Source organism: Tympanuchus pallidicinctus, unplaced genomic scaffold (genome assembly GCF_026119805.1).
Source record: "Tympanuchus pallidicinctus isolate F22 unplaced genomic scaffold, pur_lepc_1.0 scaffold171, whole genome shotgun sequence".
NCBI classification, from domain to species: Eukaryota; Metazoa; Chordata; class Aves; order Galliformes; family Phasianidae; genus Tympanuchus; species Tympanuchus pallidicinctus.
Window position 1 is genome coordinate 25,836 of NW_026294692.1, and position 15,227 is coordinate 41,062.

The 15,227-nt window shown below is 59.2% G+C and overlaps 1 protein-coding gene and 1 long non-coding RNA gene across 3 annotated transcripts in view; one reads left to right on the plus strand and one right to left on the minus strand.

The window, feature by feature from the left end:
* Positions 1 to 15,227, plus strand: part of INTS3 (integrator complex subunit 3) — a 49,358-nt gene that overhangs the window by 23,520 nt on the left and 10,611 nt on the right. For both annotated transcript variants that reach the window (XM_052679351.1, XM_052679352.1), the window contains exons 11-22: positions 843 to 930; positions 1,283 to 1,362; positions 2,376 to 2,467; positions 2,677 to 2,783; positions 3,306 to 3,425; positions 5,024 to 5,153; positions 5,714 to 5,768; positions 5,973 to 6,076; positions 6,376 to 6,420; positions 9,604 to 9,723; positions 9,808 to 9,961; positions 12,368 to 12,436. In XM_052679351.1, the coding sequence (XP_052535311.1) occupies positions 843 to 930; positions 1,283 to 1,362; positions 2,376 to 2,467; positions 2,677 to 2,783; positions 3,306 to 3,425; positions 5,024 to 5,153; positions 5,714 to 5,768; positions 5,973 to 6,076; positions 6,376 to 6,420; positions 9,604 to 9,723; positions 9,808 to 9,961; positions 12,368 to 12,436 (1,164 nt within the window). The remainder of the gene's footprint in view (positions 1 to 842; positions 931 to 1,282; positions 1,363 to 2,375; positions 2,468 to 2,676; positions 2,784 to 3,305; positions 3,426 to 5,023; positions 5,154 to 5,713; positions 5,769 to 5,972; positions 6,077 to 6,375; positions 6,421 to 9,603; positions 9,724 to 9,807; positions 9,962 to 12,367; positions 12,437 to 15,227) is intronic.
* LOC128078800 (uncharacterized) lies at positions 11,813 to 12,237 on the minus strand. Its single transcript, XR_008205810.1, has 3 exons — positions 12,131 to 12,237; positions 11,952 to 12,010; positions 11,813 to 11,871 (listed from the first exon to the last, which is right to left on the minus strand). It is a non-coding gene; the product is annotated as an uncharacterized LOC128078800 (long non-coding RNA).

Sequence of the window (15,227 nt, forward strand, 5' to 3'; positions counted from 1 at the left end):
TCCATGCAGGAGCAGGAGGCCCCTTCACTCATCCCTGCCTTGGGGGTTGACCTCCTGCCACTGTGAATTTGAGGGTCAGGAGCTGCAGGGCAGCGATGACAGCAGGCTGTTGCATGCTCTGCATCCCAGCTTTGGCCCTGCCAAGCATTTGATCCTTTGGGATCAGCTTTCCCAGCTCCACCTTCCATCTTATCACACCCTTTGCTTTTGCTTTACGTGCTCAGATGCCTCTGAGGTCCATGCAGGAGCAGGAGGCCCCTTCACTCGTCCCTGCCTTGAGGGTTGACCTCCTGCCACTGTGAGTTTTGGGGCTCAGGAGCTGCAGGGCAGCGATCAGAAGCTGCAGGGCAGTGATGACAGCAGGCTGTTGCATGCTCTGCGTCCCAGCTTTGGCCCTGCCACACATTTGATCCTTTAGGATCAGCTTTCCCAGCTCCACCTTCATCTTATCACACCCTTTGCTTTTGCTTTACGTGCTCGGATGCCTCTGAGGTCCATGCAGGAGCAGGAGGCCCCTTCACTCATCCCTGCCTTGGGGGTTGACCTCCTGCCGCTGTGAATTTGAGGGTCAGGAGCTGCAGAGCAGCGATGGCAGCAGGCTGTTCCATGCTCTGCATCCCAGCTTTGGCCCTGCCAAGCATTTGATCCTTTGGGATCAGCTTTCCCAGCTCCATCTCCCATCTTATCACGCCCTTTGCTTTTGCTTTACGTGCTCGGATGCCTCTGAGGTCCATGCAGGAGCAGGAGGCCCCTTCTCTTCTGCTCAGGAATTTCCCCCACCTGGTCTCAAAGCTCCCCCACGAATCAAATCTTGATCTGTTTGGTTTTTCTTCCTTCTCCAGTCCAACGTTGCTGCTTCCAATGCCAAACTGGCTCTGTTCTACGATTGGCTCTTCTTCAACCCTGAGAAGGACAGCATCATGAACATAGGTACTGCGAGGGTCGGAAAAGGGGCTGATGGCTTTCGGAGCTGGCAGAGGCCGTGGGGTCAGGAGGGGGGAAGGCCCAACACTTCATCTCCAGAGAGCATCAGTCTCCTTCCATGGGTTCTCCAGCCCGTGGGGGGCTGCTCTGATGGGCCTGCTGGGGTCAGCAGGAGCCCAGTTTGGCTGCTGGGGTCAGCAGGAGCTCAGTTTGGCTGCCTGAAGTCTGGTTGTTATTTAGGAGCCGGATGAGAGCCACGAGGAGCCAGAAGTCCCCTCTGCACTTACAGGGCAGCAAAGAGGGGGCTGCGGGCATCCGTGGGGCTCTCAGCACCGTGCTCCCTGCTTTCTCCCACCAGAGCCTGCCATCCTTGTGATGCATCACTCCATGAAGCCTCACCCTGCCATCACCGCCACGCTGCTGGATTTCATGTGCCGGGTGAGCTGCTCCCTCCATGCAGCTCCTTTTAGGGGCTGCAGCCGCATCCCCTCCTCACCTTCTGCTGGGTGCCACCCCCAGAGCTGCACAGCCTCCCCCTGCAGGCACCACCAGTGCGGCACAAAGCACCAAGCAGCACGGCTGCTGCTCCAGGGCTGCTTCCGGAGCACCAAGTTTGGGCCCACGTGTCCTTCATTAGAGGGAACGCACGTAAAAACTTCCCAGCTCTGCGAATCGACCCTTCCAGAAGGATGAGAATTAGGAAAAAGGCTTCTGAATCGTTCCCCTGTAGCAATGCCCAATGCAGTGTTTGGCCCGGCGTCGTCCCCCGGGGGTGAACACAATCTGGATTCGATGTTCCCCAGCCCAAGCCGTCCTTTCATCCTCCCTTCGTCCTCGGGCAGGACGTGGGGCTGTGCCCCCCCAAGGGCTGCTTCTGCTCATTGCGGCCCAGGGAGAGCTGATGGGTTTCTTGGAAGCAGAACCGCAGAGCTGTGAGCGTCCAGCAGCAGCAGCTGACTCAGGATCTGGGTGGAAGGTTCTCGGGCTGAGCCTCATTTCGGGCAGTTTGTTTTCTTCCCTCCAGAAGCGCAGAGCTGGACGGAGCAGAACGTTGCCCCACGCTCCCATCTCTTATTCCCCCTGTCCTGCAGCTGCTGCTTGGAGCACAGCTCTGCCTCCGGGGCCTTTTGCAGCCCCTGTGTGGTTTTCTCACCCCTGGGAGCTGCCCAGGCTGCTCTGCAGGGCAGGGAACCGAGCACGGGCCGCTCCTTCTCCCGAGCTGCTGCTCTCAGCTCTGCCCCCCCTCTCAATCCAGAGCAGCGCAGAGCACTTGGGGTTGGAAAAGACCTTTAAAACCAATCTCCTGCAGCTCCCCTGCAGCAAACGGGGGCACCCACAGCTCCGTCGGGTGCTCAGAACCCAGCCGGTAGCCGCAGCCTCACTGGGAAGCCGCAGCCGCAGCCGGCTGTGTCCTGGAAGGCACTGATGCCGTCGTGTTTTCTGCCTTTCAGATCATTCCCAATTTTTACCCCCCTCTGGAAGCTCACGTTCGCCAGGGGGTCTTCAACTCCCTCACCCACATCGTGGAGAAGCGCGTCCTCGCGTAAGGCATCGCTGGGTTCTGCTGCGTGAGCGCCAACCTGCCCGGCTCTTTGCTCTTAGCAAACCTGACGGGAGCAGGAGGGCGAACCCAAGGGCCGCCAGGGGTTTTTAGGGGGGGGGGCTCCGGTGGGCTTTGCCCTTGTGGGGCTTCGGCTCCGCAGGGAAGCAGGGGCTGCGTCCCGGTTCTTCTTCATCGCCTTCCTTCCACAGCCACCTGGCTCCTCTCTTTGACAACCCCAAGCTGGACAAGGAGCTCCGAGCCATGCTGAGGGAGAAGTTCCCAGAGTTCTGCAGCTCCCCCTCGCCCCCCATCGAAGGTAACGAGGAGGTGGGGAGCAGGGGGGGCCGCAACGGTGCTGTGCCAGAGCTCTGAGCTCAGAGTGGGGCTCCAAGGAGAGCTTTATGCCCATGATCTGCCCTCATCTCAGCCTCGTCCTCCCTCTGCTCCACGGGAGGTGCTTCCCCTCCTGTCTCTGCCCTCCTCGATCGGCCTTAATTAGGTTAAATGAAAAGCAAGCGTTTCTACCCTGTGTTTGACCGGAGAGAGCGCTGCTCTTTGCCAGCCCTACCGAAGGACGGTGCCTTGTAGGCCGTCTGCTTTCCCCACAGCATCGCAGCACAGCCCGCCCCCCCAGCAGCCCCGCGTGGGGCCGAGCTGCTCCACGCACCCTGCAGCACCTGGCGATGGCTGCGTGGAGCTGCGCGAGCTCCCATCCCCGGGATGAGCGGCGTTGCTCACCCCGAACCTCTCTGCCCTTTGCGGAGCTCCTCAGCTCCCCCAGCCCTATGCAGCCCCGTCCCGTGTGTGGCCTTCACTCCTTTTGCCTTTGTGCCCGCAGTCAAAATCGAGGAGCCCGTTTCCATGGAGATGGACAATCACATGTCAGACAAAGATGACAGTTGCTATGACAACGCCGAGGCCGCCTTCAGTGATGATGAAGAGGACCTGAACAGCAAAGGTGAGAACTGCAGGGCGTGAGCAGCAGTGCTGGAACGGCCCCAGGCAGCGTCCACCAGCACCGCACAGCAACAGCTTTCCCCATCAGCAGCGCAGCTTCCTGAGCTCCAAGCAGACCTGGATCTCAAAAACCAGGTTGCCTTTTGCAGGAGGTGCTCAGCCCTGGGCTCTGCACTCGAAGGAGAGTCGTTGGCCTCCTCTGCTTGCATGGCGCTCTGCCCCATGGCTCAGCACCGTCCAGCATAGAATCATAGAATCACCAAGGTTGGAAAAGACCTCAAAGCCCATCCAGTCCAACCGTTCCCCCATCCCCATCAGCTCCCACTGAACCACGTCCCTCAACACCACATCCAGCCTTTCCTTGGACACCCCCAGGCTCGGTGCCTCCCCCACCTCCCTGGGCATCCATTGCAGTGCTGCCCACCTTTCTGAACAGTAACACTTCCTCATGTCCAGCCTGAATCTCCCCTGCCGTGGCTTGAAGCCGTTCCCTCTGCTCCTATCACTGATGGCACCAGAGCAGAGGCCGACCCCCAGCTCACCGCAGCCTCCCTTCAGGCAGCCATAGAGAGCAGTGAGGTCCCCCCTGAGCTCCTCTTCTCCATGCTGAACATTCCCAGCTCCTTCAGCCTCTCCTCATCAGCCCTGTGCTCCAGACCCCTCACCATTTCATTGCCCTCCTTTGAACGCGTTCCAGGCCCTCAATGTCTTTCTTGCAGTGAGGGGCCCAAAACTGCACACAGCACTCGAGGTGCGGCCTCACCAGAGCTGAATACAGGGGAAGCTCTCTCCACCCCACAGCCCCCTCTGGATGCCCTTCTGCTCCAGCACCCGGCTCTGTGCGATGAGTGCACAGAGTTCTGTGCCCTGGGTTCTTTGGGAACAGGCTGTCCCTGTTCTCAGGCAGCGGCTGCTGCTGAGGCTCACTCTTCTCACTGCTCGCTTTTCATTACGCTCCATGAGCCCCTCTCGAAGCCGTGGGGCTGAGCAGGGGGCGCAGGGCTGGAATCCTCCTGCTGGCTCCCTGGGGCTGGAGGAGGCATCGCCAGCAGGTCCCGATCCTGGCAGTCGGGCTCTGGGGGCTTCTGCTGTCCTGTAGGCAGCAGGGGGGGGGGGGGGGGGTCCGCAGCCCCAGGATGGGGTGTGGGATGGCGTCACTGCATGCAGTTGTTGGGGCTCGGGGTCGGAGGCCACGTGCAGAGACTCCTGCAAAGGGGATGCTATCGTTTGCCACGTTCCGTCCTCGCAGCTCCCCTTTGCGAGGGCTTCTGGGCTGTGCTGCAAGCTTACGACCCAGAATGAGATGAGAGAGGGAGTGGGGAAGTCCTGGATGCGGGCAGTGAGCGAAGCTGTGTGTGTGAGCACATGGAGCCGGGCACAGCATCACCTCTGGGCCTGGGCTGAACGGGGGCACAGCTCTGTGCATCCCTACGCCTGCATCCCAGGCCGCCTTCCAGAGCACAGGCGCCTCGCAGGGGTGAAGGCAGGGGGGCTGCACCCTGCACTGGGAAACCCCTCGCCGTCCCACAGCGCGGCCCCACACCGCAATGGGGTCCTGGGTGCCCCTGAGCGATCGCAGGGACGCTTCCTTGGTTGCAGGGAAGAAAAGGGAGTTCAGGTTTCATCCGATCAAAGAAACCATCGTGGAGGAACCCGTGGACATCACGCCGTTCCTGGACCAGCTGGACGAGTCTCTGAAGGACAAAGTGCTGCAGCTGCAGAAGGGGAGGTTGGTTTGTGATGTTCCATGTCGGCGTCTTTGGGGCAGCCAAGACCTCACATAATGCAGCCCTGCTTGCTGCAATCGGAGCCAGCAGAGCCCTGCGGGTTCAGACCTGGGCGCAGCAGCGCTTTCTGCCTCGGTGCTGGGAAGGCAGAAGGGCTTTGGGCTCGGTGGGGGCTGTGAGTGCATGCTGTGCCTGTTCCACGGGTCTGCACGTTCCCCATCCCTGCTCTTGGATGCAACCTTGGAATTCACGCCACCTGAGGAAGGCTCTGTCAGCAGCTCTTGCTTTTCAGACCTTGGCTGCTGGAACCGAATTGACGGCTCGTGGCTTTTAAGTGCATTTCATCTGATGCTTTCAGTCATTCCGTTGGTTTGGCCTTGCTCGGGGCCTGCTGGAAGTAGCTGTGCTCCCCCAGGGCTCCACCTGTGCTCTTTGCTGTGCCTTCCTGGCCCCAAAACAAGGCCTGGGGGGCTCCCAAGCAGAGCCAGCTCAGCGCAAAGCCCTGCGACTCTCGCAGTATCTTCCTTTCTAACTTGGATTTCCTCTTGTTTTTCTGCTCCAGCGATACGGAAGCTCAGTGTGAGGTCATGCAGGAAATCGTGGATCAAGTCCTGGAGGTAAAGGGCTCCGCTTTGCCCTCTGCAGGGCTGAGCTGGGCAGGATGGCAGCAGCGCCGCACGGCAGCTGGGGGCCCTGCTGCTGCTCAGCCCTGCAGTTTTGCAGCTCCAGAGCAGCTCGGCGTCGCTCCCAGCAGCGCTGCTGCATCCCCACGCAGGGGGCGAGCATCCCCCCCTCCTCATCCTCCCTTTCTCCCCCCCCAGGAGGACTTTGACTCCGAGCAGCTCTCAGTGCTTGCCTCCTGCCTCCAGGAGCTCTTTAAGGCTCACTTCCGCGGGGAGGTTTTGCCGGAAGAGATCACAGAGGAGTAAGGATTCATCCCTCTCTCTTTCATCCTTTCGCCCCGGGGTTTTGCCCAGCGAAACTTCCTCCGTTTGCAGAGAGCCGTGCTTGAAAGCAGCAGCTCTGCAGGGCTCACAGGAGCGCAGCTCACAGCCACGGCGCCAGGGCTCCCTTCAGGCTGCCCTGAGCTCTCGGTGCCACGCTCGCAAACCAGCCCTCTTAGCACCGTTCCCCTCGTTTGGGGCCGAGCCCTGGGGTCCCACAGCTCTGCCCCCCCTTTGGGGCAGCGCCCACGGGGCTCTGAGCGCCGCCTTTGTCCCGCAGGTCTCTGGAGGAGTCGGTGGGGAAACCGCTCTACCTCATCTTCAGGTCGGTCTGCTCTCAGAATGGCCCAGCCAGTGTCCCATTGCCACTGCGTGTCCTGCCCCAGCATCCCCAAATCCTGGCCCCACTGAGTGTCCTGCCCCAGTATCCCCATATCATATCCCCAATGTGTGCCCCATCCCCATATCCCACCCCCAATGTGTGTCCCACCCCCCATATCCCCAAATCCTGGCCCCCCAGTGTCCTGCCCCAATGCCCCATATCCCAGTATCCCACCCCCACCCCATATCCCACTGCCAATGTGTGCCCCATCCCCATATCCCACCCCCAATGTGTGTCCCACCCCCAGTATCCCCATATCACACCCCCAGTATCCCATCCCCAAGGCCCCATCCCCATATCCCACCCCCCATGCGTGCCCCATCCCCATATCCCCATATCCTGGCCCCACTGTGTGTCCAGCCCCAATATCCCCATAGCCCATCCCCAATGTGCCCCATCCCCATATCCCACCCCCAATGTGTGTCCCACCCCAGTATCCCCATATCCTGACCCCAATGTGTGCCCCATCCCCAATATCCCACCCCCCAGTGTGTGCCCCGTCCCCTATGTGTCCCACCCCCAGTGTGTGTCCCACCCCCAGTATCCCATCCCCAAGGCCCCATCCCCATATCCCACCCCCCATGCGTGTCCCACCCCAGTATCCCCAAATCCTGGCCCCACTGTGTGTCCAGCCCCAATATCCCCATAGCCCATCCCCAATGTGCCCCATCCCCATATCCCACCCCCAATGTGTGTCCCACCCCAGTATCCCCATATCCCACCCCCAGTATCCCACCCCCAATATCCCATATCCCATCCCCAGTGTGTGCCCCGTCCCCTATGTCCTGTCCCCAGTGTGTGTCCCACCCCCAGTATCCTACCCCCAGTGCTCCATCCCCATATCCCACCCCCAATGTGTGTCCCACCCCCAGCATCCCCATATCACACCCCCAGTATCCCACCCCCAATGCCCCATCCCAATATCCCACCCCAGTATCCCCATATCCCATCCCCAGTGTCTGTCCCACCCCCAATATCCCAAACCTGGCCCCAATGTCTGTCCCACCCCCAATATCCCATATCCCATCCCCATGTGTGTCCCACCCCCATATCCCACCCCCAATGTGCCCCATCCCCATATCCCACCCCAATGCGTGTCCCACCCCCAGTATCCCCATATCCTGGCCCCACTGTGTGTCCTGCCCCAATATCCCATATCCCATCCCCAGTGTGTGCCCCATCCCCATATCTCACCCCAATGTGTGTCCCACCCCCAGTATCCCCACATCGCACCCCCAGTATCCCACCCCCAATGCCCCATCCCAATGTCCCACCCCAGTATCCCCATATCCCACCCCCAATGTGTCCCACCCCCAGTATCCCCATATCACACCTCCAGTATCCCATCCCCAAGGCCCCATCCCAATATCCCACCCCCCATGCGTGTCCCACCCCCAGCATCCCCAAATCCTGGCCCCACTGTGTGTCCAGCACCAGTATCCCCATATCCCATCCCCAGTGTGTGTCTCTCCCCCAATATCCCACCCCCAGCATCCCCATATCCTGACCCCAGTGTGTGTCCCACCCCTAATATCCCATCCCCAGTGTGTGTCCCATCCCCATATCCCACCCCCAATGTGTGTCCCACCCCCAGTATCCCCATATCACACCCCCAGTATCCCACCCCCAATGCCCCATCCCAATATCCCACCCCAGTATCCCCATATCCCATCCCCAGTGTGTGTCCCACCCCCAGTATCCCACCCCCAGTGCCCCATCCCAGTATCCCACCCCCATGTGTATCCCCATATCTCACCCCCTATGTGTGTCCCACCCCAGTATCTCCATATCCTGGCCCCACTGTCTGTCCCACCCCCAATATCCCACCCCCAATGTGTGTCCCACCCCCAGCATCCCCATATCCCGACCCCAGTTTGTGTCCCACCCCTAATAACCCATCCCCAGTGTGTGCCCCGTCCCCATATCTCACCCCAATGTGTGTCCCACCCCAGTATCCCCATATCACACCCCCAGTATCCCATCCCCAAGGCCCCATCCCAATATCCCATCCCCCATGCGTGTCCCACCCCAGTATCCCCAAATCCTGGCCCCACTGTGTGTCCAGCGCCAGTATCCCCATATTCCATCCCCAGTGTGTGTCTCTCCCCCAATATCCCACCCCCAGCATCCCCATATCCTGACCCCACTGTGTGTCCCACCCCTAATAACCCATCCCCAGTGTGTGCCCCATCCCCATCTCCCATCCCAATGTGTGTCCCACGCCAGTATCCCCATATCACACCCCCAGTATCCCATCCCCAATGCCCCATCCCAATGTCCCACCCCCAGCATCCCCAAATCCTGGCCCCACTGTGTGTCCAGCCCCAGTATCCCCATATCCCATCCCCAGTGTGTGCCCCGTCCCCTATGTCCTGGCCCCAATGTGTGTCCCACCCCCAGTATCCTACCCCCAATGCCCCATCCCAGTATCCCACCCCCAGTATCCCCATATCCTATCCCCAATGTGCCCCATCCCCATATCCCACACTCAATGTCTCTCCCACCCCCAGCATCCCCATATCCTGGCCCCACTGTGTGTCCTGCCCCAATATCCCCATATCATATCCCCAGTGTGTGCCCCATCCCCATATCCCATCCCCACTGTGTGTCCCACCCCTAATAACCCATCCCCAGTGTGTGCCCCGTCCCCATATCCCACCCCAATGTGTGTCCCATGCCAGTATCCCCATATCCTGACCCCAATGTGTGTCCCACCCCCAGTATCCCCATATCACACCCCCAGTATCCCATCCCCAAGGCCCCATCCCCATATCCCACCCCCCATGCGTGTCCCACCCCAGTATCCCCATATCCTGGCCCCACTGTGTGTCCAGCCCCAATATCCCCATAGCCCATCCCCACTGTGTGTCTCACCCCCAATATCCCACCCCCAATGCCCCATCCCAATATCCCACCCCCAGCATCCCCATATCCCACCCCCATGTGTGTCCCACCCCCAGTATCCCACTCCCAATGCCCCATCCCCAACATCCCCCCCCCGTATCCCATTCCAATATCCCACCTCCTGTATCCCACCCCCATATCCCCCCCCCCCCAATCCCATCCCACACACAACCACCAACCCCCCCCCACCTCCCCCCCCTTTTTTTCTGCCCCCTCCCCCAGGAACCTGTGCCAGATGCAGGAGGACAACAGCGGCTTCTCCCTGCTGCTGGATCTCCTGTCGGAGCTCTACCAGAAGCAGCCCAAAATCGGGTACCACCTCCTCTATTACCTAAAAGCCAGGTAGGCAGCGGGGCTTTGGGGAGACCCCACACAGCCCCCCCCCCCCCCCCAACTCGCCCGACTCTCCCCTCCCCTCTTCCCCAGCAAAGCAGCAGCAGGGAAGATGAACCTTTACGAGTCCTTCGCTCAGGCCACGCAGCTGGGGGACCTGCACACGTGTCTGATGATGGACATGAAGGCCTGCCAGGAGGACGACGTGCGCCTGCTCTGCTACCTCACCCCGTCCATCTACACCGAGGTGCGGCGCGGATGGGGGGCGGGGGTTGCTTGGCTTCTGAGGCCCCGTGCGGCCCCATATGGCTGCATTGAGACCAATGGTATTCCATCTCCTGCCCCATATGGTCCTATAGAGCCCCATATGGCCCCATACATCCCCATATGGCTGCATTGAGACCAATGGTCGTCCATCTCCTGCCCCATATGGTCCTATAGAGCCCCATACGGCCCCATATGGCCCCATATGGCTGCACTGAGACCAATGGTCGTCCATCACTGCCCCATATGGTCCTATAGAGCCCCATATGGCTCTATATGGCTGCACTGAGACCAATGGTCGTCCATTTCCTGCCCCATATGGCCCTATAGAGCCCCATATGGCCCCATACATCCCCATATGGCTGCATTGAGACCAATGGTCGTCCATCTCCTGCCCCATATGACCCTATAGAGCCCCATATGGCCCCATACATCCCCATATGGCTGCATTGAGAACAATGGTCGTCCATCACTCTGCCCCATATGGCCCTATAGAGCCCCATATGGCCCCATACAGCTGCATTGAGACCAATGGTCATCCATCTCCTGCTCCATATGGCCCTATAGAGCTCCATATGGCCCTATAGAGCCTCATATGGCTGCATTGACACCAATGGTCGTCCATCACTCTGCCCCATATGGCCCTATAGAGCCCCATACAGCTGCACTGAGACCAATGGTCATCCATCACTCTGCCCCATATGGCCCTATAGAGCCCATATGGCCCTATAGAGCCCCATACGGCCTCATATGGCTGCACTGAGACCAATGGTCGTTCATCACTCTGCCCCATATGGCCCTATAGAGCCCCATATGGCTGTATTGAGAACAATGGTCGTCCATCTCCTGCCCCATATGGCCCTATAGAGCCCCATACAGCTGCATTGAGTCCAATGGTCGTCCATCACTCTGCCCCACATGGTCCTATAGAGCCCCATATGGCTGCATTGAGACCAATGGTCGTCCATCTCCTGCCCCATATGGCCCTATAGAGCCCTATAGAGCCCCATACAGTCCCATACGGCTGCATTGTGACCAATGGTCATCCATCTCCCTGCCCCATATGGCCCTATAGAGCCCCATATGGCTGCATTGAGACCAATGGTCATCCAACACTCTGCCCCATATAGCCCTATAGAGCCCCGTACGGCCCCATATGGCCCCATATGGCTGCACTGAGACCAATGGTCGTCCATCTTCTGCCCCATATGGCCCTATAGAGCCCCATACGGCCCCATATGGCCCCATATGGCTGCATTGAGACCAATGGTCGTCCATCTCCTGCCCCATATGGCCCTATAGAGCCCTGTATGTCCCTACGTGACCCCATACAGCCCCATACAGCTGCAGTGAGACCAATGCGCCTCCCTCACCCCTACCCATATAGCCCTCCATGGCCCCACACAGCCCCATATAGCTGCTTTGAAACCAATGCTTATCCCTCACCCCATACAGCCCTGTATGGCCCCACACAGCCCGGTATGGCCCCACGCAGCCCCATACAGCCCTGTATGGTCCTATACAGCCCTGTATGGTCCTATACAGCCCTATATGGCCCCACGCGGCCCCATACAGCCCTGTATGGCCCCATACAGCCCTGTATGACCCCACACAACCCCATACATTCCTGTATGGCCCCACGCAACCCCATAGAGCCCTGTATGGCACCTACAGCCATGTATGGTCCTACGCAGCCCTGTATGGCCCCACACGGTCCCATACAACCCTGTATGGCCCCACACAACCCCATACATCCCTGTGTGGCCCCACAGAGCCCCTACAGCCCTGTATGGCCCCACGCAACCCCATACATCCCTGTGTGGCCTCACGCAACCCCATAGAGCCCTGTATGGCCCCATGCAGCCCCTACAGCCCTGTATGGTCCTATGCAGCCTTGTATGGCCCCACACGGCCCCATAGAGCCCTGTATGGCCCCACGCAACCCCATACATCCCTGTGTGGCCTCACGCAACCCCATAGAGCCCTGTATGGCCCCATGCAGCCCCTACAGCCCTGTATGGTCCTATGCAGCCTTGTATGGCCCCACACGGCCCCATACATCCCTGTATGGCCCCACAGAGCCCCATAGAGCCCTGTATGGCCCCACGCAACCCCATAGAGCCCTGTATGGCCCCACATGGTCCCATACAACCCTGTATGGCCCCACACAACCCCATACATCCCTGTATGGCCCCACGCAGCCCCACAGGTGGGGATGGGGCTGGGAGGTGTCATTGCACACAGCAGCAGCAGCAGAATCCCCACGCATCCCTCCAGCTCTGGGCCTTTTGCCCCCCCTTCCCCCCTTTTGCTGACGCAGGATTTGCTCTCGTGCCCCCCCTCCTCCTCGTCCCCCCCCTGACCCAGGCCTCCTCTGCCCTCCCCGCAGTTCCCAGACGAGACGCTGCGCAGCGGCGAGCTGCTCAACATGATCGTGGCCGTCATCGACTCGGCGCAGGTGAGGGGGGAGCTGCGTTCCTGCCATCCCGGGAGGCTGGAAGCTCCTCCTCGGTGCCCCTTCGCCCGCTGGGTTCCTCCTGCTGAGCCGCATCCTTGGGGCGGCTGCGGAGCTGCGTGCGGGGCGACCTCAGTGCAGCCTATGGATAGCTGAAGGGAACCCACAGCCAGGAGGGGAGTCAACTCTTCCAAAGGGCTGACAAGAGCAGGACGAGGGGAAATGGGTCCGAGTTGAGGGAGGGAAGATTGAGGTTGGATGTTAGGGGGAAGTTCTTCACAAGGAGAGCGGTTAGCCCCATAGGAGCCCATAGGAACCCATAGAACCCATAGGAACCAAGGGGACCCATAGAACCCATAGGAACCAAGGGGACCCATAGGAACCCATAGGAACCCATAGAACCCATAGGAACCCATAGAACCCATAGGAACCAAGGGGACCCATAGAGCCCCATAGGAGCCCATAGGAACCCATAGGAACCCATGGGAACCCATAGAACCCATAGGAACCCACAGAACCCCATAGGAACCCAATGGAACCCATAGAACCCATAGGAACCAAGGGGACCCATAGAACCCATAGGAACCAAGGGGACCCATAGGAACCCATGGGAACCCATAGAACCCATAGGAACCAAGGGGACCCATAGAGCCCCATAGGAACCAAGGGGACCCATAGGAACCCATAGGAACCCATAGAACCCATAGGAACCCACAGAGCCCCATAGGAACCCATGGGAACCCATAGAACCCATAGGAACCAAGGGGACCCATAGAGCCCCATAGGAACCCATAGGAACCCACAGAGCCCCATAGGAACCCATAGGAACCCATAGGAACCCATAGAGCCCCATAGGAAACCATGGGAACCCATAGGAACCAAGGGGACCCATAGAGCCCCATAGGAACCCATAGGAACCCACAGAGCCCCATAGGAACCCATAGGAACCCATAGGAACCCATCCAAGTTGAGGGAGGGAAGATTGAGGTTGGATGTTAGGGGGAAGTTCTTCACAAGGAGAGCGGTTGGCCCCATAGGAGCCCATAGGAACCCATAGAACCCATAGGAACCAAGGGGACCCATAGAACCCATAGGAACCAAGGGGACCCATAGGAACCCATGGGAACCCATAGAACCCATAGGAACCAAGGGGACCCATAGGAACCCATAGGAACCCATAGAACCCATAGGAACCCATAGGAACCCACAGAGCCCCATAGGAACCAAGGGGACCCATAGGAAGCCATAGGAACCCATAGAGCCCCATAGGAACCCATAGGAACCCATAGAGCCCCATAGGAACCCAATGGAACCCATAGAACCCATAGGAACCAAGGGGACCCATAGCGCCCCATAGGAACCCATAGAGCCCCATAGGAACCCATGGGAACCCATAGAACCCATAGGAACCAACGGGACCCATAGAGCCCCATAGGAACCCATAGAGCCCCATAGGAACCCATGGGAACCCATAGAACCTATAGGAACCAAGGGGACCCATAGAGCCCCATAGGAACCCATCCAAGTTGAAGGAGGGAAGATTTCAGTTGGATGTTAGGGGGAAGTTCTTTAACAGGAGAGCAGTCAGGCCCTGGAACGGGCTGCCCAGGGAGGCTGTGATGCCCCGTCCTTGGCCGTGTTCAAGGCCAGGTTGGACGGGGTCCTGGGCAACCTGATCTGAATGTGGATGTTTGGTGGCCCTGCTGGGCAGGGGGTTGGAACTACGAGATCCTTGAGGTCCCTTCCGACCCGGGTGATTCTGTGATTCTGTGATTAATGCCGTTATTTGGGCTCAGCGCCCCAAAACCCCCGGCTGTGGGGCTGCAATGCGTCACCGCCCCCCAACCCCGACCCTGGGCTGGGCAGAGCTTCAGCTTTCCCCAATCGCAGCATTTCCTCCCTTCTGCAGTTCCTTCATTCCTTCCTATGATTCTTTGCCCCCTTTTTCCCCCCACTGCGCTCTGCCTCTTCGCCCAGCCCGTATCAAAGAATCACGGATGCGTAGAACGGCCTGGGTTAAAAGAAAAGGACCTCAATGGCCATCAGCTCCAACCCTGCTGTGGGCAGCGTCACCAGCCAGCAGCCAGGCTGCCCTGAGAACCCACAGGGTGCCATAGGGATCCATAGGGTGCCATAGGGAGTCATAGAGTGCTACAGAGACCCATAGGGTGCCAAAGGGATCCACAGGGTGCCATAGGGTGCCATAGGGTGCCATAGGGATCCATAGGGAGTCATTAGACCCTACAGTGTGCCATAGGGATCCATAGAGATCCACATAGACCCATAGGGTGCCATAGGGATCCACAGGGTGCCATAGGGATCCATAGGGAGTCATTAGACCCTACAGTGTGCCATAGGGATCCATAGGGTGCCATAAGGATCCATAGGGAGTCATTAGACCCTACAGTGTGCCATAGGGATCCATAGAGATCCACAGAGACCCATAGGGTGCCATAGGGATCCACAGGGTGCCATAGGGATCCATAGGGAGTCATTAGACCCTACAGTGTGCCATAGGGATCCATAGGGTGCCATAAGGATCCATAGGGAGTCATTAGACCCTACAGTGTACCATAGGGATCCATAGAGATCCACAGAGACCCATAGGGTGCCATAGGGATCCACAGGGTGCCATAGGGATCCATAGGGAGTCATTAGACCCTACAGTGTGCCATAGGGATCCATAGGGTGCCATAAGGATCCATAGGGAGTCATTAGACCCTACAGTGTACCATAGGGATCCATAGAGATCCACAGAGACCCATAGGGTGCCAAAGGGATCCACAGGGTGCCA